A 22,656-nucleotide genomic window follows, 5' to 3' on the forward strand; every position below is an offset into this window, starting at 1 on the left:
AAGACTGGAGTGACATTTGCTTTCCTCCAGTCCTCAGGCACCTCTCCCGTTTCCCAAGACTTGGTAAAGATGATGGAGAGTGGTCTAGCAATGACTTCCGCCAGTTCCCTCAGCACCTGCGGGTGCATCCCATCTGGACCCGTGGATTTATGGATGTCCAGATTGCTCAACTGGTCTCCAACCCATTCCTCATCGACTAAGGCAAACCGCTCCGTCGACCTGACTTCATCTAAGGTCTCAGGGGTACAGGGCTCTTCAGGACTGCCTGCAGCAGAGTAGACAGAGACAAAGAAGGCATTCAGTAACTCTGCCATCTCTGTATCTTCTGTCACCAGGGCACCCATCCCGTTCATCAGTGGGCCTACATTGCCTCTGGTGTTAGTTTTATCTGCCATGTATTTGAAAAAGCTCTTTTTGCTGTCCTTGACCCTTCTCGCCAGGTTTAATTCTAAGGAGGCCTTAGTCATCCTAGCTGCCTTCCTACATCCTCTAGCAGCAGCCTTATATTCCTCCCAAGTGGCCAGCCCCTCCTTCCATGACCTGTAAACTCTCCTCTTCCACTTGAGCATACCCAGCAATTCCCTATTTAGCCACGCAGGTCTCCTGGCCCTCTTCCTTGACTTCCTACGTGTCGGGATGCTCCGATCTTGAGCTCAGAAAGAGCAATCCTTGAATGCCAACCAACTATCTTGGGCCCCTTTACCTTCAAACAGCCTTGCCCATGGGATTTCCCCTAGCAATTGCTTGAAAAGGCCAAAGTTTGCCCTGCTAAAGTCCAGGGTTGAATTCTACTTGCTATTCTACTGGTCCTACCACACAACATCCATAGAAGGAATAATTATTGTGTGACTAAATTCCTATGACTCTAAAGCCTCTATTTCTTAAATTGCAAGTGCTTTCAAGTTTATCCTTCCACTTTAATATAAATTGTAAGTGCTTGCAAGTTTATCCGTCCACTTTAATACTGATATGGTATTAAGAATATGGTACTTAAATTACTTCATCACCTGTGTAAAATTAAGTATAGTTTCTGTCCTGTTTTGCACCTGAAACTCCAGTGATGTTGTGCTGATCCTGGTTGATAACATTTGGATTCACACTGTGGTGCCCAGGATCAAATGTGTTACAAATTCAGTATTTATAATATATCAACTTTAATTGGCTTCAACCAATGTAGATTCAAGACTTTTTGTCTTAAGATGAATTAATGACTGAAGGCTGTGCTGCAATAAAACATCTTCATTCTTTCCCACCATTTTAATCATAGAAAGTTTAATTGAAAGCTACTCTATTAATAAGAACTAAAAGGTACATTGATCAACTTAAGTAATTATTTGATCGGCTTCAGTCCGTAACAGGAAAGTTATATACCTGTAATAATAGCCGTTTAAATGCTTATGTAAATAAAAATAGACTGTTATGTTCACTAAAATTAGGATTGTTGATGGTTTGTTTTTTTCTTTGGGTTTTTTTGGGGGAGAGGGGGAGGATCACAAAGTACCTGTTCTCCAATCACAAGGTTATGGTTTTCCTAATTTTTTAAAAGATATCCTTAACTTCCTGTAACTTAATTTCTTGTATTCATGTTTATTTTTAAAATGCCTCTAATTCTGTGCTTATGCTTCAGGTTTTCATTTAATTTAGTTTTACTTGACAAGTTGACAGCAACGATTCTTGTTCACTGGCTTCTGAAAATTTAATTCAGTTGGTGACAGTATGATGTGCTGTGAATAGGTCAATGTATCTTAACCTGATGCTATAGAAAGTAAAGTGCTTAACTCATATTTCTCCTCTTGTTTTCTTTAAGAGTGTGAATTTATCATACAGCCAAGTTTTGGGGACTAAATGTTCTGGATTTTTTCCCTTCCTTTCCCCCCTCCCCCCCATTAAAGTTAGGCTTCTGGGTCCTTACTTTGAAAATTGCATAAGTCATCAAATACAATTGCTATTTGTGAGTCTCATGGAAGTTATTAGAAATCATTGGGTGATTCCAGAGTCTGAAAAATGGATTATGTATGAACTTAATTACTTAATCCAGAGCTGCACCTTATAAAAAAAAAAGAAAAAAAAAAACCAAACCAGTACACCCAAAACAACAAAACCCCAAAATCACCAAAATGCCCTCAAAAAACTGTTCGAGGATGTAATTTGTTAAAGTACTTTAGAAGTCTCAGTGCAGGCCTGGATGCTTTGGAAAGATAGTACTAATCAAGAAGAATAGTGTATTCAACAGTAACTAATATGAAATATATTTAAAATCTTTAAAAACCTGTCTCCAAGGCTAAGCATCAGAATTTTCTGTGCTGATCAGGAAATATGATAGGGAGCAGCCTTTTATTTTATTTTTTTTTCTTTTTTTTAGCAATAGGGTAAGGTGCTCCCAGAATTTTTATTTAAATGATTAACACCAACCATATATATGAATTTAAATTTGTCATGGTTTAAACCCAGTCAGGCAGCTCGTTCACTCACTCCCCCCCTTCTTTCCCTCCCCCTACTCTCAGAGGGACGGAGAGGAGAATCGAAAAGAATGCATCTCCCATGGGTTGAGATAAGAACAGTTTAGTAACTAAGGTATAACACAAATCACTACTGCTACTACCAGTAATAATAATAATGATAAAGGAAATAACAAGGGAAGAGAATACAACACCTCAGCACCAGCCAACCAATAACTCGCCCCCCAGACTGACCAAGCACTGACCAATACCTCGTCCAACCCCACACTCCTAGCCTTTCCAGGTAACTCTCAGTTACATCCTGGGCAGGATGTGCTGTGGTATGGAATACCTCTTTGGTCAGTTTGGGTCAGGTGTCCTGGCTCTGCTTCCTCCTGGCTTCCACTTCTCCCTGGCAGAGCATGAGGCTCACAAAGTCCTTGGTCAGACTTAAAACATCAGCATTATCAACTGTTCCCAGGCCAAAAGTCAAAACAGAACGCTGCACCAGCTACTAAGAAGGAGAAAAATGACTGCTACTGCTGAACCCAGGACAAAATTCAATATAATCACCTTACAATGAAGAGAGCTCTGTCCCAAGGATACGTAAAAGCTGTTTCTAAAAGAAATATTGAATAGCAAGGATATCCTATTATTGTTTAGTTCTGCCACACATTCTTAATAAGCCAGCTATTAGACTAAGTGAAAATTTCAAATCTGCTCTTTTTATTGGATAAAATTGAGGAGAATTACCTAAATCATAATATTGTTTATATGACTAAATTATGGAAATGTAATTACAAAACCTTGAAGCAAAATGAAAGCTGCAAAATAAAGCACCCCTGTGGGAAAGTGCCTTAGTGAAGACTGCCTGTGTTTCTGCTTGTGTTTTATCACTTGGCTGTGATAAAATTTCTACTTGCATTAGCCACTCTTCTACCTCCCCTCTCCCCATCCCAGCCCACAAACTGGGGAGAAATTAATCTTCTGAAGACAGTTTATTTCTTTTAATGTAGTTATTGTTTGTTATGCAGCTCAGATTTTGTTTCCTGTTTTTCATCTAAGCCCAGAGTTTATTTCCTTGATAGCTAAATCCAGGTTTAAGCCTTGGAAATTTCCACCTTCCTTCCAGAAGTTGCTGCAGAAGTATGAAGGCCTTAGAAACCAACCAGAAAGTTGCGTTTTACATGGATTCATTTTGACAACACGTTAAACACTTTTTAAAAAAAAGTCCAAAACAAAATATCCTGTGAGAAAAGCAGTAATTAAGATAAAGTTCAACTCTAGCAAAGCTTCTGCTGAGGGAGTTATCCCTTCCGAGAGACAGGAAAGATTGCCCAGCAGTTTGTAAGGCTGTTATTACTAAGGAACAAATAAGAGGTCAATATGTTTGTGTGGTAGAGTTCAAAATTACAAACCTGGATTTAGAAAGCTATGATCTCCCTAATAGTAAAAATTGTGTCTGCCGCATACAAAACAAATGCTACAAAACTACTACAATATAAATGACCTTTTTTTTTTTTAATTGCAGTGTGTGAAATAATGTCTGAGCACACTTGATTGCCACCATACAGGTGGCAAAGCATGTTTTAAGGAGCATGTTCTTTAGTACCACATTAGTATGGAAAAGTTCCACAGTAGATTACAAAGTCTAGACAAATTAATTTTGTAGCATCCTGAATTGTCTAAATAATATTTTTTTCAAGCATGCAGGAAGGTGTTGATGTTTTTCTCCAGATTTTTCACAGATGTTTTTAGTTTGATATTGCTGTGAAGTGTTCTGTCATTTGCGCTTCTGACTAAAACATGACAGTTGTGCTCATGGTTCACATTTGCAAAAGAAGTCTAAAGGATATAGGTGATTTTAAAGCTTCCATTTTGGACAGGGAATGAAGTGATAAGCTAGATGTGCTAACCTAGCAGATTGTAATAACACAGCACGCTTGGGGAAATCAGAATTATTGTTCTTTGTAGAGTAACTTCCTGATATTACTGCTCACTAACTGTAAGGAATAGAAATCCAGAGATGGGTAAAGAAACCATCTGTGTAACGCAGTCAGTTGAAACACAAGAGCAGACATAACAGAGGGGAGTATATGAACTACGTGACCTGTATTGCAAGACAATCTGGTAAGAATCATTGGTATAGAACATTGGATTTCTGGTGACTACCTTTTTGTATTGCAAAATGAATGAAAATGTAAGAGGAAAGTGTGCGTGAGAGAAGTACAGTACAGCATAACTCCGTGTCTCCCTTTTGACTTTGGATCTGTCATGTCCAATTTAAAGATTTCTCTGGAAAGGCAACATCAAAGCTGCTGTGATTTGGATTTGGAACATTATTTTTTCTTTATTTGAAAATGCATTACTAAAAATGTTTGTTAAATTAAATTTGTAATATTTTGACTTTTCCTAGAGTGCAAGAGATACTTATACTATATCACATAGAACTTAATAATTGAGACTGTTGTAAGATAGATTTAGTCTCAACTTCCTATCAGCCGGCAGTGTCCATCCACTTTCTAGGGAGCACAGCTTCAGTATGTGTAGTGTTTGTTATGGAAGACTAATGTTGCAAATAATGAATGCCCCCCTTCCTCTTCCTTTCCTTAGCTTTTATTGCTGAGCAGACATCATATGATATGGAATAACTTCTTGGCTGGTTTGGGTCAGCTGTTCTGGCTGTGTCCCCTCCCAAGATCTTGCCCACCCTCAGCCTTCCCAGTCTACCCAACTTTCCTAAAAAGTCTTAAGCTGTGCAGGCTGCAGAGGAGTTCTGGAGGCAGGGAAGGTGTAAGAAAGTAGGGTGAAGACAAGCAGTGTGGAGGAGGCGATACAGCTCTGTTGTTAATGTGACTGTGAAGTCCTGTTTTCTTGATGATTGTGTGGAGTCCCAGCTACAGAAACAGTCCTAGCTGCAGAACAGCTGCCTTGGGTTCGTCCAGACAGAGAAATAGAAATGTCCTGTATGAGGTAACGGTTGTAAGATTAAGCATAAAATGAGGGGCATCACCCTGCCTTCTGGAGGTTGCTGACCTTGACTTAAAAGTCTAGATGCACAATTAGGGTATAATATAATACAAAGCTAATGTACACAGCTTGTAAATTATTCTGTGATGGAGAAAATGGGTGCTCTTCTTGCTGTGGGGAGCAAAAGAAAAAAGGTAAAGAGGTTAATAAAGATGCTATGAGTTTGTATTTTCATGCACCAGAATGTTCTAAGGGCATAAAAGTATTGGTTCAAAGATAACTTTTGCAGGGAAATGAATTCTACTTTTTCTCATTCCTGTGACATATTTATTGCTTTAGTAAGAACTCTGCAAAGGGTGCCAACTCTAGCGCTAGTGTCCAGTTGTTGTGACTGTCCCTGAAACTGAAGTTTCTATGAAAGAGGAGAGACCTTGGATTTAAGGGTCACGCATATAGTAAACTGAAGTCTAAAGGGAAGAGCAAAATCTCTTACTGGCTGAGAAAGAACCAAGGTTATTAATAATTATGTTAGCAGGGAGAGAAAGGACCAGGAACAGGTACAAGTAAGGAAGGAACAGGTCTACAAGGAGAAAACATGGGTGGAAAGAAATGAATGGGAAAGAGTAAGTTTAGATCTAGTGCATATAAAAAGAAAGGAGATGAAGTCAGCTAAATAGAACAAATAATTTTGTGTCAGAAGTTTAGCTTTGTAGCATTTACGTTCTATTCTTAATTATCCTCACCATAAAATGTTTGGGGTTTGTTGTTTTGTTTGTGGGGTTGTTTGGTTGTTTTTTTTTGTTTGGTTGTTTGGTTTGGTTTTGGGTTTTTTTTCTTCTTTTTCCTGTGAAAATTTTTTTATCATATCAGTGGAATAGACTGCACTATTTGGTCACTATCTTTAACTGTGTAACTATTACACATATTACACCAGCCTAACAAAAGCAAAGCTTCAGGGGTACCACCTGAGTTTGACAGACCAGCTGTTGAACCAAAGGTGGTCTTCTGAATATAGTCCCATTATGACTCATTTTGATTTCCACTGACAAAGTAATAATCTCTTCATGTTGTCTCTTTCTTTTGCTCTGTGTGTTGTGCATAAGTTCTTTGAGTAAGTCTGTGTGTGGTGTATTTTCCTTCTACTTAAGAGTGTATGTAGTGACTGCCATCAGGATCAGTAAATCATTAAAACAGACAATGAATGGAATGTAGTAGTCTGAGGAGCAGGTAAAACTTTGCAGATGATTGGAGCTGATCTAAATATATAGGGTCAGATGCCATGGAAGATGTCTGTAGTGCCTGAGGAGAACAAGCTAAGACTAGAATGGAAATGAAATGCACTCAGAAGAACACAGATGAGGAAAACTAATCTGTTTGCAATGTCTGCTGTACTCCCTGAGGTAGAATTGGAAACTTAGACTGCCAAAAACAATTAAGTCTTTCACAGGTTGGGTGCAGTTTTGGCACTTCAAAAATTAGTTGCTGTCTTTCTTCAGTTTTGCTTGTGCGCAAATTCTGATGGGAAAGCAAATGATGTTTCTGTAAGTGATGCTGGAAAAATCAGTGTATACAGACTAAACAGAGCATCCCTTTCTGAAAATGTTGAATGCTGCGTTGGTTTTCAAGAAGCTTGCCACTCTTTTGACATAGTGATGCTTGTGCATAACAAGTCAATTTTGTCTGCAGTATTTCCTGAACATACAGCTAGAATAACCTGATAGTTTAAGACAACCTACTTGAAAAATTCTGTAGAACTCATTAAAAGCTCTGCTATTTTTTTAATAGAAGACAATGTGTATCGGCCATTTCTGATAATACCTATACTTTAAAATTACATTTGGTCAAGTAATTCTGTTTTGTTTTCTGATTTTGTATTTCATGTTTGTCATGGTTTAAGCCCAGTTGACAACCCAGAAAAAAACATGCAGCCCGCTCACTCACTCCCCCCCTTTCTTCCCCCTGCTCCAGGAGGGATGGGGAGGGCAAATGGGTTGAGATAAGAACAGCCCAGTAACTAAGGTATAACACAAATCACTACTGCTGCCACCAATAATAATAATGATAAGGGAAATAACAAGGGAAGAGAATACAACTGCTCACCACCTGCTGACCGATACCCAGCCCAGCCAAGCAGTGATCTAGTCCTTACAGGTAACTGCCCCCAGTTTATATACTGGGCATGACGTGCTGTGGTATGGAATACCTCTTTGCTCAGTTTGGGTCAGGTGTCCTGTCTCTGCTTCCTCCCAGCTTCCCCTCCTCCCTGGCAGAGCATGAGACTCACAAAGTCCTTGGTCAGAGTAAACATTACTTAGCAACAACTAAAAACATCGGTGTTATCAGCGCTGTTCCTAGGCTGAAAGTCAAAAACACAGCACTGCACCAGCTACTAAGAAGGAGAAAAATGACTGCTACTGCTGAACCCAGAACAAATTATGTATTTGGAAAAAGACATGTGATGGCCTACTGTAAATGTATCATTGAATTCAGAGGAAGGAGGCTTTTGTTCCCATGAAAGGAGTAACATACCATAAATGCTTGATATGTGAAAACAGGCAAACGTTTTGTGATTATCAAATATGCAACAACCTAAGCCAGTTTTTCCATATACACTTTGAGAGTTCAGTGATGTTCTGATCTGTTGGTCTGCTGAGTCAGTTCGATTTTTCAAGAAAATATATGGGAAACCAGGAAACAAAACATATTGGTGGGGGGAGGGGGAGGGAAGAGGGTGGGGTGTCTTTAGTCAGATTTCAGTTCTTCAAAAAATATTTAATGAACAGCACAAAATCAGATTTTTTACCTTGCTCCTTTTTTTTAAAGCATCAATAAGCAAAAGTTGGCTGAGCTTTTTGCACAACTTTCTCTTTATGATTGTAGGTGCTTTTTCATGTTATGGTGATTCCTAAATCCACAGATATCTTCTTACAGAAGATACTGCAGGATGTTTCCGAAGAAAACAGAAATCTAAACCCTAAACCAAGTAGCAGTAGTATGGTGTAGAGGCATAGGTTGTTACCCAACTGCAAGGTCTCACAAGTAAATTCTAAACTGCTTTTGCCATAGCTTTTACATGCACCCTTAGTGGGTCTTGTAGAGTCTTGTTTGCTTTATGGTAATAAAACACCCATTTCTTTGGCATGTATTATAACTTTGGTTTAGTTTGAAATTTTCGAAATTATGGCTCCCAGTTGAGTGCAAAGAGTTTTAGGTTAAAACAAGTTATTTGGGTTTTTTTGGTGTTTTGTTGTTTTGTTTTTTTTTTTTTTGTGGGGTTTATTTTGTTTGTTTGTTTTCTTGTTGTTTTGGTTGTTTTTTTTTTTGTTGTGTGTTTTTTTTTTTATTGTGGATTTTTTTTGTTATTGCTCGGGGAGGTTTGTTGGTTTTGGTTTGGTTTGGTTTTTTTAGATTAAACAGATGTGTGTTGTTGTATTCTAAAAATGCTAACCAGGACTTAATCCCTGGATAATGTTGTGTGGTTCCTAATATTTATAACCCAAGATCAAACCATCCAGTGAGCTATTTAATATAGTAATAGTATTAGTTTATATAGACTTTTTTTTTTCTTTAAACATTGTGTGTTGGTAAAATCACCCATGAGAAGTAACATTGACTTTCACTGTATATTGCCTGTTAATTCTGGTTACTGTAGTACTGGGTCAGTGCAAGGGTCTATGCAGCCCTGTCTGTCTCCAGTGGTGGCCACAAGCAACCACTTACAGAAAAGCTGGTACATGAAGCATGTGACATTTTCCTCAATGCTATCCCAATCTATCATTTTGCAGCTCAAGGGAACTCCTGAACTGCATGTTACCTGTTTATTTGTTAACACCCAAAGGATCTCTGCTCCTCACTTGTCCAATCCAGTTTTACAGTGTTTGTAGTTTTATACCTCTTGTTCTCCTTCAGCCATTCATTGCATCTCTTAACATGCCTAGTTTGAAAGTGCTTTTGTTTCAGAGCTGTCTTTATTGGTTTACACTTACAGATCAGAGGGAGCCTCTGGTTTTCAACCAACAGACAGAATTCACCTCCCTTGCTCTGCATCTGTATAAGATGCTAGAGCATGTAGCGTGTTTTAAGAAATGAAGCAACATCCTAGGCACCACTGGCGTATCTAAAAGCAGCATTTATAAGCAAATGTGTTTTTTGACAGTAGGAACACATTATGAGCTGAGCCAGCATTGTGGCAGCATTAGAGAACACTTGTAAAAAATTTTAGCAAAACAACTTTATCAACAATAGTGTACTGACAGGCTGATTATGAGCCAATAAAGAGGAATTATGTGGTAGATTGAATTTATATTGAAGCAGAAATTGACTGTTGATGCTTCCTCAAGTGCCACAGGTTCACCTACCTCTCTTTTTCACTTCTTTTGAGGCAAAGCTAGAATTTATTCCTCTTTTGTCTGGAAAAGTGTATTAGATAGTACCAGGGTGTCTCCTTAGACTTCTATAACATAGTTTTTATGCTTTCATGAAGATATTACTGTTTGAGATGTTATTTCCCCTCTTCAAACAGTTTTACATGACAGCTGCTTATGGTCATGATTAGAAGTCATCTTTTTGGTTCCATTATAGCAGTAATCTGGGGACCATAGCAACATGGTTTGCTTGTGATGTATGTCAGTGGGAAATAGAGATCTAGTTCCCCATTTCCTTAAATGGTGAAAAATTGTATTTTTTAAAAGAATATAAAAAGGACAGACCTTTTTTTCAATACTTTTTCCTGAAGATTCCATAATGATTCTAGCAATAGTAATTAAAAACTTATTTTAGATTCTTTGTGCTAGAACCCCTTTGTGCATGTGCATTATACCAAAACCTAGAATGTAAAGGTTACTTTCCTTGTACAATGTAAGAATCATTAGTATTTTTTGCAGGTGCTTGGAAAAGTACAACTTTTAGGCAGCAATGAAAATGTTTTGCAAATATTTTGCTACATATTTCATTACTTTCATCAATTGAAATTGAAACATCAGCACTATAAATAATTGACTATGTTTCAGCATCCTAATGGTTTGCTGTGTAATTTTTAACAGCCACACAGCTTTCATGATGTCAAATTCCCAGCATTGGGAAAGTTTCTAAATGGTCAAAACTCTTCTGCTTAGACACAGTAGTACAAAGGTGCAGAACATTACTTGTGAGTCTTGGTTAGATGTGCAAAAGTATAATATCATGATAATGCTTACTGAAGTGTGTTGGTTTTGTTTTATTGAATTAATTATGATATACTTGATATTTTCAGTATCTCAACTGAGATGAGTGGGTAAGAGTGAAAGGCATGAGTGATAAACCTAAATTCACAGTAAAAAGGTATCTACTTCAGTCATTTTCCATTGTCAATTACTGGCAAAACCCATGCTGTGGCTTTTGCTGAAAGCAGGTTCATGATGGGTGAAAGTGCCTTTTGGTCCTTGCTTGAGCAAATAACTGCCTATGCAAAAGTCCTTACAGTGCATCTGAGAGCCTACTGCAGTGACTGAAACTTTTTCACAAGTGATACTGCTGCATCCTATTCTATCCATGTCTTTCAGGCTTTCACTGAAGTTCCCTGCTTCCCTGTAACTCTCCAAGCCCCACTTTCCCATACAGTCCTCAAACATTCTTCCGGATTCCTGAGCGTTACCTGGGCTGAAGGCGCTGTGTGCCGTGGCTAGGTTAGGCTGAAGGCAGTGCACAGTAGTCTGCCTGCCAGCTGCTCATCTGGCTGGTTTTAAGCTTGAAAGTCATGCTGAAACCTCTTGCCAGCTGAGGCCCTTTGCATCTGTCCAGTGATTTTCATCAAGCTTATAAAACTTCCTATATTCTAACTCTGTTGCTTGGATTAATTAGTATTGACTGTTGTTATAAGGAAGGATGTACAGGATAAGGATAGATGGACAGGCAGGGTAATCTCTTCCAGAGTGTGCCTGTGAGTATGCACCCTTGATGGGCTGCATATGAATGCAGGACAAAAGCAAGTCACATATTTGTCCTGTTCTGGGAATGCTAAACCCAGAATGATGGTTCTCTCCAAAATACTTGTCAAAATATGCAAATAATTTACTGAATAACTGGCATAATGTCACACTGGGAATGACTCAAAGAATGGCAGCTGTGGGTTGTTTTCAGTATTGCTAGGTATATATCCTGTTGTACAGGGATCATACGTTGTTGCTATCAGTGAATAAGACTTCAACCTATTTGTTTTAAAGTTTGACATGTTGATTTCCATTGTGGCAGCAGTTATTTAATGTGGTTATTTTCTTTATTCATTTAACCAGCATATGATCAAAATCTGCCCCATGCAGTTGCTGGGGCAACTTGAAAAAGACCATTTCATTACATTTGTACTATATGCTTCTTATGCCACAACTGTGAAACTCATTCCTCAGGACAGCAATCTGTAAAATTGCTGTAAACACTTAGCTGTGTAAGGTTTAATTAATGCCAGAAACCTTCAATAAACATCAGTTGCAATTTGGAATGTGCTGGGTTGATGATTCCTGCACTCTGCCTAATGCACGTGCTGTTAAATCTCTGTGCAAAAGTGGCTAGTACTGACATTAATCACATCCCACGAATGTCCCTGTGCGCACAGAGGGAAAGGAACCCGCAAACTAAGAGAAACAGCATTTGACAAGCAATGCACTTAAACATCTCCACTTAGAAGCCTAAAGGACAAAGTGCATAACGTCAGCATTTCATGTGGTAGGGGAGAAAAACACAGTCAGTGAGTGCTTTTGATACTTTCAAAAGTTAAGAAAACTTCCCCAATTAAAGCTTTATATGAAATGTGGTGCGGAATCATCTGTTCATTATTACTATGGGGTTTTCATAACACTGTTACTTTTTATATTGCATTTTGTTTAGCCAGAGTTATTCCTTCAGTGAATACTGGTAGTCACAAAAAAAAAACCAAAACCAGGGGAGAAGTTATGGAGACAAACAAACAAACAAAACAACACAAACCAACTGTTTCAAAACAGACATTTTGGAACAGACTTTGAAATTCTGTTTGTGTACCCATGCAAAACCTGGCAGCATTTTAAATCATGTACGCCATGGAAGTGGTAAATGTGGTTGTTTTATAAAGGGGTAAAGGAAGAAAACCTGCAAGGCTGCAAACTGTGTGCTCTTCTTGTTTAGCAGACTTGATTGGTTTGTGTTCATTTTCCTGTCCTCTGTTTGTGTGTGTCAGCACAACTCTGCCAGCTGAGTCATGAGCATTCCAATGAGAGGCGATAATGTGGCAGTGTATTTTAATGAAAGTAGAAGTGCAGTAATAATCTATCTAATCCATTTTGTTCTGTAGGTTCTTGGAAAAGCTAATTCTTGCTACTCCAGGAGAAAGGTCTCATGCTACTTCTGTGAGACAAGTATTTGAAACAAATATGTTTATATCCTTGTTTAAGGTTTAGGATAGTATTTTTCTAACTTGCAGTTGTTTCTAAAAAAAAAAAAATAATGCTGGTTTCCTTGGCTTATAAGCAGTTTAATTCAAGACTTTACATGTTTCATCTCCATTTTCATCTAGTAAACTTAGAGAAAGCACAATGCAGATGAGGTAAAACCTTGTTGCTGATGAAGTATTTTATAGCTGATGGCTTAACAATTGCTGTCTTAAAGAACAGTAACCAGTATCACATCTTGAAAGATGTTATTAATACTGTTCATTTAAGTAAAGGAGAACTCGGTTGAAGAGAATGTCAATGCCATATATATTGTGTCCATTTAGGAAAAGAAAAAGGCTGTAATATTGTTAATAGAAGGTATGCAAGTGGGATCTTTTGAACATGAATATGTAGTCCTGCTTTACAGTAATCTCACACAAAATTAGCCTGAATATTTCTCACAGTTGTGGAATCTGAGAAAGTGACTGAATCTGGAAATTGAAGTAAATACTTTGAACTTTAACGGTTTGAGGAAAATGGCTTTTCTGTATAGGATGCAAGACTTGGCGTGTGGATCTGTGCAGCACTCTGTAACTGCATGACCTTGAAAAGTAAATCGCCTATTGACCATTTTTGCTCAAATATTTGTGAGAAAATCAAGTCAGTAGCACTAATTTTGTGTGTGTGTTTTTTGCTGCTGTAAGGCTTAAGGTCCTGTATCACAATTTCTGATTTGTCAAATTGGGCTTTTATTGTCTCCTAGGCTTGTCTGTTGGGTGTCTTATATTTTGATACAGGATTTTGTCTAGATGGTCATAGTGCTGTAGCAGTGACAATCTAAGGACATAAGGGTTGAGGGAGAGCCAATTCATTATACAAGTTAGCATAAGACTCTGGATGCAACCATAACAAAAATTAAGACTCAACCCATTGCTTATTAATAACTATACTTATAGAGGTAATTGCTGTATGAATGACTGTGCTTCATGTGTCAGCCTTTTTATGACTGCACTACTGCTTGTTTTTACTTCCCTTTCAATAACCTTCTCAGGATTTTGTTTTGTTCTTGTTATTGTTGTTGCAGGGTTAAATTGACATCAGTTTTTATGGCCATATTATTCATAAAGTTGATCATATAATTTTTTTATTGTATTGCATTATTCAAAGCATGCATGGCCACATCTGGGTCATATATGAGTGTGTGAATTGGTTTTTTTTTATTATTTTAGATTTTTTTTTTATTTTAAAGAAATAGTGACTAGAGAAGTTCCTGTATACTTTCAGTTATGTGTGTACATAAACTCATGTCTTTACAGTAGCCTCAATTTATTATGGAAAATATAATCAGTAAGGAAATGACTACTTGCCATACAGTGCTACTGCATGATTGAATGATAATAACAAATAATAACCACATATTGTTTTAAAATATAAAATCTAAAATTTTAATAGTACCTGGAAATGGAGTTGTACTTTTTGTTAATGCAGCAGATAAAACAGGAAATAATCAAACTACAGGGGTTTTGGGGGGTTTTGGTTGGTTGTTTGTTTTTTTTTTGTTAATTCTCCTAATCCACGAAATAGAATGTAATTTTTTAATATAGCATGAACAGATACCCACCACTGTTTAATGCTGTATCTTAAAATACCTTCCAAAGATGCTTTTGAAAAATAAAGGTTAAAAGTTGGGTGTGTTTGCAAAATCTTTATCCTGAATTTCTGTGGTGGTCTTATGTTCCTGTAAACATTTTTTTTTTTTTTATTTTCCAATACATATGCAGGTGGTAATTACAGTGTTGTGGTTACAATGTAGTTCAGCCAAATAAATGGGAGTAAGAAGATACAATTTTTAAGGCTCTTTTCCTGTTGCTGATACTCATTAGCTCAGTGGGCTAGGAGGTTCACTTTTTTGTGTGTTTTCTGTTTCTCATTCTATACTCTCAAAGCTTGGAGTCTTATTTTTATTAGTAGTATCATACAGCACTCAGCAAAATGTAAGAGTTTTTCTCTTGTAGAACTTGGGGTGGAAAGTTTAAGAAAATACTTGGGATTATAAGGATTTCAAACTTTTTAAGATATAACAGTGATAACTGTCTTTGGCTATGATCTAGTAAATGTTTCTTTGCATTACTGTGAGTAGGATTAGCTGGTATGACTATAGTGGGGCTTGTAATTCTATTAAGGTTTGAAATCTTGTTCATTTTCAAAGAGTTATGAAGTGATTTCACTTTTAGAAGTCGGGATTTTTTCATTAAATGTATTCGGACTTGGCAGTAACTAATTATTAAAGTATTGCAAACTGCTTGGGGACAGGCTTGTCTCTGCCTTTCTTGATCCACACAAAAGTACTGTATCCTGATAGAAATCAAAGCAGAAGTGACATCATTTTCATTCCAGGTACCAGTCTTTCCATATGCATGGGACTTTGCCTTTGTGTTTTACAGAGAAAGTATAATGTAATAACTAAAAAACTAATTTGGTTTGTATAAGAGTCCCAAGTGAAAACTATTAAATGTTCACTGGAATTCCATGAGGTTTTGTTTTTTGTAATTCACAGTGATTTGACAGAACTATAACCCTCAATGAAACTTGTATTTGTGCATACTTAGGTTCATTCCCACCAAGTTCCCCCTGGTTTTCACCCAGTGATGGGCTAGTCGCATTCATTTGCCACTGTGACTGCAGAGTAATGCATTTAATTTTGTTGTGGCTTTTTGGTACCTTAGTTCTTGGTACTTTATCTATTGAGTGTTGAGTCACACTCTAGCTGCTTTCTTATCCAGTGCTCAAGAGACAGCTGGGCTTCGCAAGGCATTTTCAAGTGTGATGTGATTCAGCTATGCTGTATACATTATATTTTCTTCCCAAACTGAGACTCAAACCAACAGCGACTCAATTTCTATGGAAATAGCTGCTGTAAAGTCAATTCTGTAGCTTACTGTACTCTGTAAATTAGGTAGAATAGATGCTGTAGAGCAGGTTTTTGTGCTACTTGTTATCCCTTTGCTCTCATTGCCTAACTGCTGCTGTTGATTAAGTTTAATCCCAAAGCACACCAGAATTAAAAGACTTTGCATTTTTATAAGTCTTCCTAAGAAAAGTTTTTTTTTCTTTGCAGTTCTATTGCAAACATAAGTTGTTATTCACAGTGGGGTAAGTGCCTGAAGCAAGGGAAACAATCATATATAAATTGTAAATCTGACTGCAGTGCTGATGTTGACAGTTTCAGATGTATGCTGAGAAAAAAAAAAAAAATCTTCATGAAATTGTACAATAATCTGTCCAGACTATAGGGGAGGAAAAAAAATTAGTGCGTTATCACCTAGACAAAATTGATCCTTTAGTGACAAAAGCCACGGCACCACTGGCTAACTTACGATTCCTCCAAAACAGCTGGAACAGTAAGTTTTGCTTTTTGATTTAGTATGACTGTTCAGGGTAACGTTCAAGCAAAAATGCTTGAAATTGGCAATTAAACAAAGCACCACAAGTGATCACCGTGCTGTCGCTGATAGGGAATTGGCTACGAGAATGGTCACAAAAGATAACTTTGACCTGTTTACAGCCAAAGCTATGACAATTTTTTTAACACTTTCAGAGAAGGAACATTGTGAAAAATGTCGTATGTTTCAAGATGTATTAACCTATACTGACTCCTAAATACAAGTATTCTTATAGTAACTGTTTTACCTAGTAGCTGTCTTTCAGTGGTGAAAGTCCATTTTTCACTTATTATTTTATGTTATATTTCATTTACCTATTCTATCTTTAATGTATTACATGCATGTGATCGGCTGAGGCCTGTTATCTTCCTATTTCAACACCTTTTGGTGACTTATTATTTTATTACTATGTAATAAGTGTATCATCAATGACACTCTTTTATACTAGCAGCTGTTTGAGATATAAACTATGTGCGAATTTAATCCCATGTGAAGGAATAGCTTTGTTGAGCATAGAATCACAGCCTAGTGCTTTTCAGCAAGGGTGTTGAAATTCTCCAGTTACTATTATCAGTAATGTAAGCAACTGCAAATGATAGAGAAAAGGCCCTTCCACATAGTTTTTATCTCTCTCTCCTTGCAACACACACACACACAGACACGTACGTGAGAGCAAGGGGTTGCGATAAATGTTGCTGTCAATGCTGTGATGAGTTATCTGACTTAAAAATAGCCCACAGCTCTTCTTGCCTTTTTATTAATCAAGGTGAGCCCAAGGAATGAGAATTTTTCATGTTCTTATCCGTGTTACCTTACATCTTTGCTGTTAATGCTGTTTATTTTAATGAAAGGGAATAAATATGATGAACAGTAAGAAAAACTGTTAATATGTGTTCTATCTTAAAAAGAAACCAAGAAGTACTTCGTCTCATCAAAAAAATCTAAAACTTTGGTCTTTAGAGAGGCAAAGGCGGCAGGTGTTTTGTTTACCTGGAAAAGGAGTATAATGAAGGACCTGTTTGTAGTATTTTTGCTACCTAGTATCTTGTAGAGAAGGCAGACCCCACTCCTCTCGGTTACTGGAGTGGAAGATGGGACATCTTAACCTTCTGTGGTTCTATGAAATGTCTCAAAAGAAAAATGGTGGCATTAAGGAAGCATCATATACCATGTTTTGACTTTCTTAAAATCCTTACGTTTCAACATAGACTTAAAAAGCTTTTGGAAGCTTTTGGAAGCTTTTTTTGTAGCTAGGGAGAAGGTGATAGGGTGCAGCATATGCAGTTAGTGGTATGAAGACTGGGTCATGAATGGAAAAAGTCGCTAATTATTCAGTTTCACTAGGAAGCCTTTGAAAAAAGATAACTGGTGTTTTAAAGTAGCAGGAGGGTCTGAAGTAAGTTTTAGTACTTGGAAAATTACTTTAAAATGTTACTTTACAATAGTAACTGTCTCTGAGAGAAATGATGTGATGGTAGTTGAAGGCTGCTACGGGAATATACATGCAGGTAACTTATTTCTTTGTTATGAATTAATGTTAAGGTGAACTACTTCCCTTGTACAGATCTTTTATTTGGCTGTTTTGCTGAATTCAGAAAAAAGGGTCAGGTTTTATTTCCAAAAGTCCTTTTCCAATATCTGGTCAGCTGGAAATTTGTCTGTCTTTCCCATTTGTAGTACCTTAATAAAAAGTAAATAAGACATATTGTCTTCCTTTTCAGACTGCTTCTTCATGACATAGGCTGCTGCAGTCATGGCAGCACTGTTGGGTTGTTAGCTGTTTCAGTGCCAAAGACCATAGTAACTGTGCAGGCTCAGACTATCAAACAACATCTGAATAGTTGAGATACTGGAGATGAGGTCATTTAGGTGTTGTCGTGTTCCTGCTGCTTACATGCTTTTGGCCAAAATTCACTTAATGTAGTTATATACATCTTGCCTTGAAATGAATATTTGTTTTTTTAAAATATGTTGACGAGATAATTGTAAAGGAAAACAGAACTTAGACAACAGCCAAAAATAATAACATTTCTATGTCTTTTTCAGTGAAAACAGAGATTCATTCAACTTGAGACTCAATTAACTTGAAATTCACTTTAGAGAAATTCTGTTTTACTGTGATACATACCTGTCTGTAACATTAAAACATGATTTTGTAGGTCTTGACGAATTTGAGTCAAAGTATTTTGTATGGATATAGCTGAACATTAAACTGAATTGGTAGATGAAAAAACATGTATCAGTGCTGTAAAGGACTGTGTTTTCTGTTCATGGAATCTTCCATTTCTGTGTGCCTTGTCCTGCCTTATGCGGCATATTTACAGTTGTTTCATTGTATACTTTCTTCTGGAAAATTATATAGTATATGTACTTAGTGATGAGTTTCAAATGAAGTATCAAAATACTTTTTTGGGGTGAAGCATAGTTACATTAGAGCAGCCAGATTTCTTGCTCAAGCCTATCACAGAGATTCCATGCTGCACTTCCAAAAATTACAGAGGTACAGATGGACAAGCATAGGAAAACTAGAAATCAGTACAATACCCAGGAAATATTTAGGCTTTGCTAATGTGTTTGCATCATGCAAATGGGGAAATCATCTCCATGTTGTGATCTGCAATGGAGTTTTAATGTTCCTTAATTTTTATTTTTTTTTAAATAAATAAAAAATATTTATTTGGTTGTTTTAATGGTGCTGGTGTTTGAACAAGTTGCTGCTGCTGCTGGGTGCTTTGTACCTGTATCTATTCTGGAAGAAGATTGCTTTGCATCACGCTCCAGTGACATTCTTCTTGAGGGCCCAGCTCTACACGTAACTGAGCTGTGCCAGTCCACTGTCTAAGAGAAGGCTAAGTTGATAAAAGGAAACAACAGTAAGGAAAAAATTGTCCCAGAGAGAACAGTGCCATAATAAATCTGTTTCTGAACAATTGTCCATGCATGATATTTGAACTTATCTGGATATTTGTAACAGCAAAGCCCAGTGAAGAAAAACGTGACTTAGCTATGATGTGTTATTTTGTTTTGCAGGAAAAGGCTCAGTGCTTTCAGAAGGCTCTTACTTCTCAAGCAGATAAATCCACTCAGACAGAACTTGTGGGCCATGATGTAAGTAGCTGTATGGAACAGTATTTTTTATCATCTTTGTGGGTGTTCAGACTTCTGTCAGCCTGTTTGCCTCTGCTGCTGTGTCCATGCATTGATTTAGTGAGATTTACTGGAACACCATTCATCCTTTGCTCTTAAATGATTCTAAAATACCTTCTGAAACATGAGAAGATAATTACAACTACCTGCCAGCATGCCAATACCCTGTTAACTTTATGCTTTATGAAGACATGAGAATTAGCATAAGTGAATGTGGAAGATATGTATTAGTGGGTTGTTTTAGGTGTTTTTTGCAGTATTCATTTACACACTTATTGACAATTTAATGAGGTTATTATGTTTATAATCACCGTATGCTGTCAAACCAATATTTGAACTTTAGAAGATAATGGGATAAATACAGTTTTGCCAAGAGATGTTAAAATTCTGTGTCCTGGAAAGCATCTGTCAGAATTTCTGTTAGAAGGTGAATTGATAGTATGGTATCCTGATACAAGAATAAGATTCCTTAACTCTAGAAATAATGGGGGGTTTTCCTTTTTTATTTTTTTTATGGAAGTATTCTGTCTGTGGGACATTGCTTGAGTATGTATAAGAGATTCACTTGTTTATATGAACCATCTTGAATAATTTTTGATTATGAATGCCACAGTGTGGAATATTTAGCACAGTTCTGTGATTTGAACAAAATCTAACAATACTTCTTACTGGCAAAATAAGGCTGTGGTTCTGCATTCATATATATTGACATGCTGCTTCAGATTTATAATAAGAACACTGGATTAAAGCAGGTTTTGAAGCCTTCCTTTCAGTGTGTTTTGTATCAATGGATCATTAAAGTTTTGTCTGCTGAGCCCTTCTTCTGAAGATAGAACCATAAAAAAATTCCCATTTTAATCTGAAAAGTTCTTGAAGCTCTCTACACTTTGTGGATGTTTTTTCAGACTGTCTTTAGCTGATTGAAGCCAGGAGTACTCTTTTTTGTTTGTTTTTTTTTTTTTTTAAGTAAAATACTTTGGCCAGAAATACAGTTTGAATTATTGTCTTTATATGTATTATTCAGCACTTGTTGGTTGTGAGTTTTTGTTTTGCTTTGTTTTCTTTTGAGTACTTTTTTTTTTTAGGGCAAGTAAGTCAGTACTTTATTCAGTGCACCTGTCTGCACTAATTTCTTGTTCATGGGTTGCCAGGTATGAACTCTTCTGTTCTGCTGTGTCTGTGAAATAATGTCTGTTGGAATTTACTGAAACTGTGAGGTGTATGTATTAATGGTGAATATCCCATAATATTCAAAAATACCTAAAACGTTTTTTTTATACTGTAATGCTATATCCCTTCTGGGGATAGTTAGCTATCCTTACCAGCTATTTTATTTCATCTTAGATGTTAAATAAAAGTTTTCCACTGAAAATGAGAATAAGCATTTTGGAGGGGTGGAGGGGTGTGTGTTTTTTTATTTGTTTAGATTTGGGAGTTTGTTTGCTTTTCTTTTTAAACATGTGATTTATACATTTGATTGTTCTCTCCCAAATTAAATACGTGGTATCTCACGCTGCAGACATCCATGCTGTTAACTGTTTTTTCTGTTTGTTTGCTTGTCTTGCTTGCTTGTTTTTCCCAGTCTGTGTTCGGTTGAGAGTTTGGATGGGTTAGGGGGTGGATACCTTCTGCTCAGTAAAGGAGATGATTGACACTTCTGCAGTAAAATTAGAACCCCTTCCCCCAGACAGATACAGTGTTCTAGCTGAGGTCTGAGTATTAAGATAAGAATAATTTTTGAAATTGGATATTTTCCAGCAGCATCCTCTTCAACATTAGAGGAACACGTTTTTCAACCTTCTGTGTTAAAATGCCTCCAAGGAAGGTTAAAAAATGTCATGGTTGCAATCATATATATTTTTTATATAGGGTGATTCAATGCAAGAGCAAAAGGAAATGTGGAATGTTTTTGTACGGAACAACACATCCACCTGTATTTATCTTGTGTGGAGTACTTGTGAAAATTGCGTTACAAGGAATTGATTACAAAGTTGAACTAATCTGCAGGAATAAGACATGCTTACTATGACCATTCATGAAGGGAATTTAATGGAGAAGGATGTGCAAATAAGTTAACACTTTTCATGATATTGTTAACAGCTTTGGCCATTTATTAGATTATGTAGCATTCCTTCAAAGGAATGCTATTACAGGTAATGACAGTTTCAGCTGTGTTTCTGTTGAAGCCAAGTGGCAGTTACATTTGTATTTGTTGCTTTTGTGTGAAATTTTAAAGAGCAAGTTGTAACCTTGGAAAATAGTATTTGTACATCGTTTTGTTCAGGATGTGCCTAAGTGTTTGTAACTGTAAGAATATTGTGCTGATGTGAAATCAGGTTTAATACGAAAACACAAAACATATCAGATGATACAAGATATAATTTTCACCCTATTAGTCCCACATTCTTAGAATAGCGTACATTAAGTAGTTAAGATACCTAGTTTAACAGGTAAACAGAAAAATCAAGTTGATTCCGCCATCACTACAGATTTCCTTCAGTAATTAAAAAGAAAAGCCAAAACAAAACCACCCAAACAAAAAGTTCACCTGTTTTATTTCTTCTTAATGCAACTTCAGAAGCTAACAAGAATCAGATAAAAGTGTTATCAGATAGTTGCATAACATTTTTTCAGTGTGTACAAATATTGATATACACTTAAGAATGTAGTATTTTAGAAATTAGAAGTTAGTGCTTCCGTGAATAGTTTGTTTTGTATTCTTTCATATTCTTTTGTTTCACTGTATAAGTTTAATATGTGTCTATTTCACAAAAGAACCCCCCCTGGAACAGATTAGCCCCCAAAAGAAAGCAATGCGCTGTTTTATTTGACTTCTGGACAATGTTTCCAGTAGTTTAAAGACTACTCTTTAGCCTTGAAATCATTTAGATGTGTTGTTAAAAGTAAATGGAAGTTCTGACTTTGACTTAGATGAGAAATGAATCCTTTTGTCCATAGGGTATACAGTAATGAAAAAAGGCTAGAGGCTAGTCTGTATTTAGGAAGGAATGGGTGGAAAAGGAAGAAATGCAATCTTTCAAAGGGAAGAAATGTTCTTGCCTCTGTGGAGCTACTCTGAAGAAGTTTAAACAGTGTTGACTGAGAGCTTGAGGTAAGTATTTGAAGGAATGGAAGTTAATATAGTGTATTTTATGTTAGTGGATATCACATAACTGCAGTCAGAGTCTGGCTATCAGAATGATCAGCAAAGTTTGGATCATGCAATCTTCTGCAATAGCTGTAAATTGTTGGATAATACTTCTGATTTCTCTGTTTTCT

At 36.8% G+C, this 22,656-nt stretch overlaps 1 protein-coding gene across 5 annotated transcripts in view; it reads left to right on the forward strand.

Annotated features, from left to right (window-relative positions):
- The window catches only part of CCSER1 (coiled-coil serine rich protein 1), a 727,634-nt gene that overhangs the window by 440,932 nt on the left and 264,046 nt on the right, over positions 1–22,656 (forward strand). For 4 of the 5 annotated variants that reach the window (XM_061477292.1, XM_061477306.1, XM_061477313.1 and 1 more), the window contains exon 10: positions 19,261–19,338. In XM_061477292.1, the coding sequence (XP_061333276.1) occupies positions 19,261–19,338 (78 nt within the window). Of the gene's footprint in view, positions 1–19,260; positions 19,339–20,150; positions 20,334–22,656 lie in introns of those variants that run through there. The other variant, XM_061477323.1, reaches the window with a different exon arrangement.

This window comes from Pezoporus flaviventris, unplaced genomic scaffold (genome assembly GCF_033815535.1).
Source record: "Pezoporus flaviventris isolate CSIRO_AGI_PZ_B2104156 unplaced genomic scaffold, CSIRO_AGI_Pfla_v1 ptg000002l, whole genome shotgun sequence".
In the NCBI taxonomy this organism is placed as follows: domain Eukaryota; kingdom Metazoa; phylum Chordata; class Aves; order Psittaciformes; family Psittacidae; genus Pezoporus; species Pezoporus flaviventris.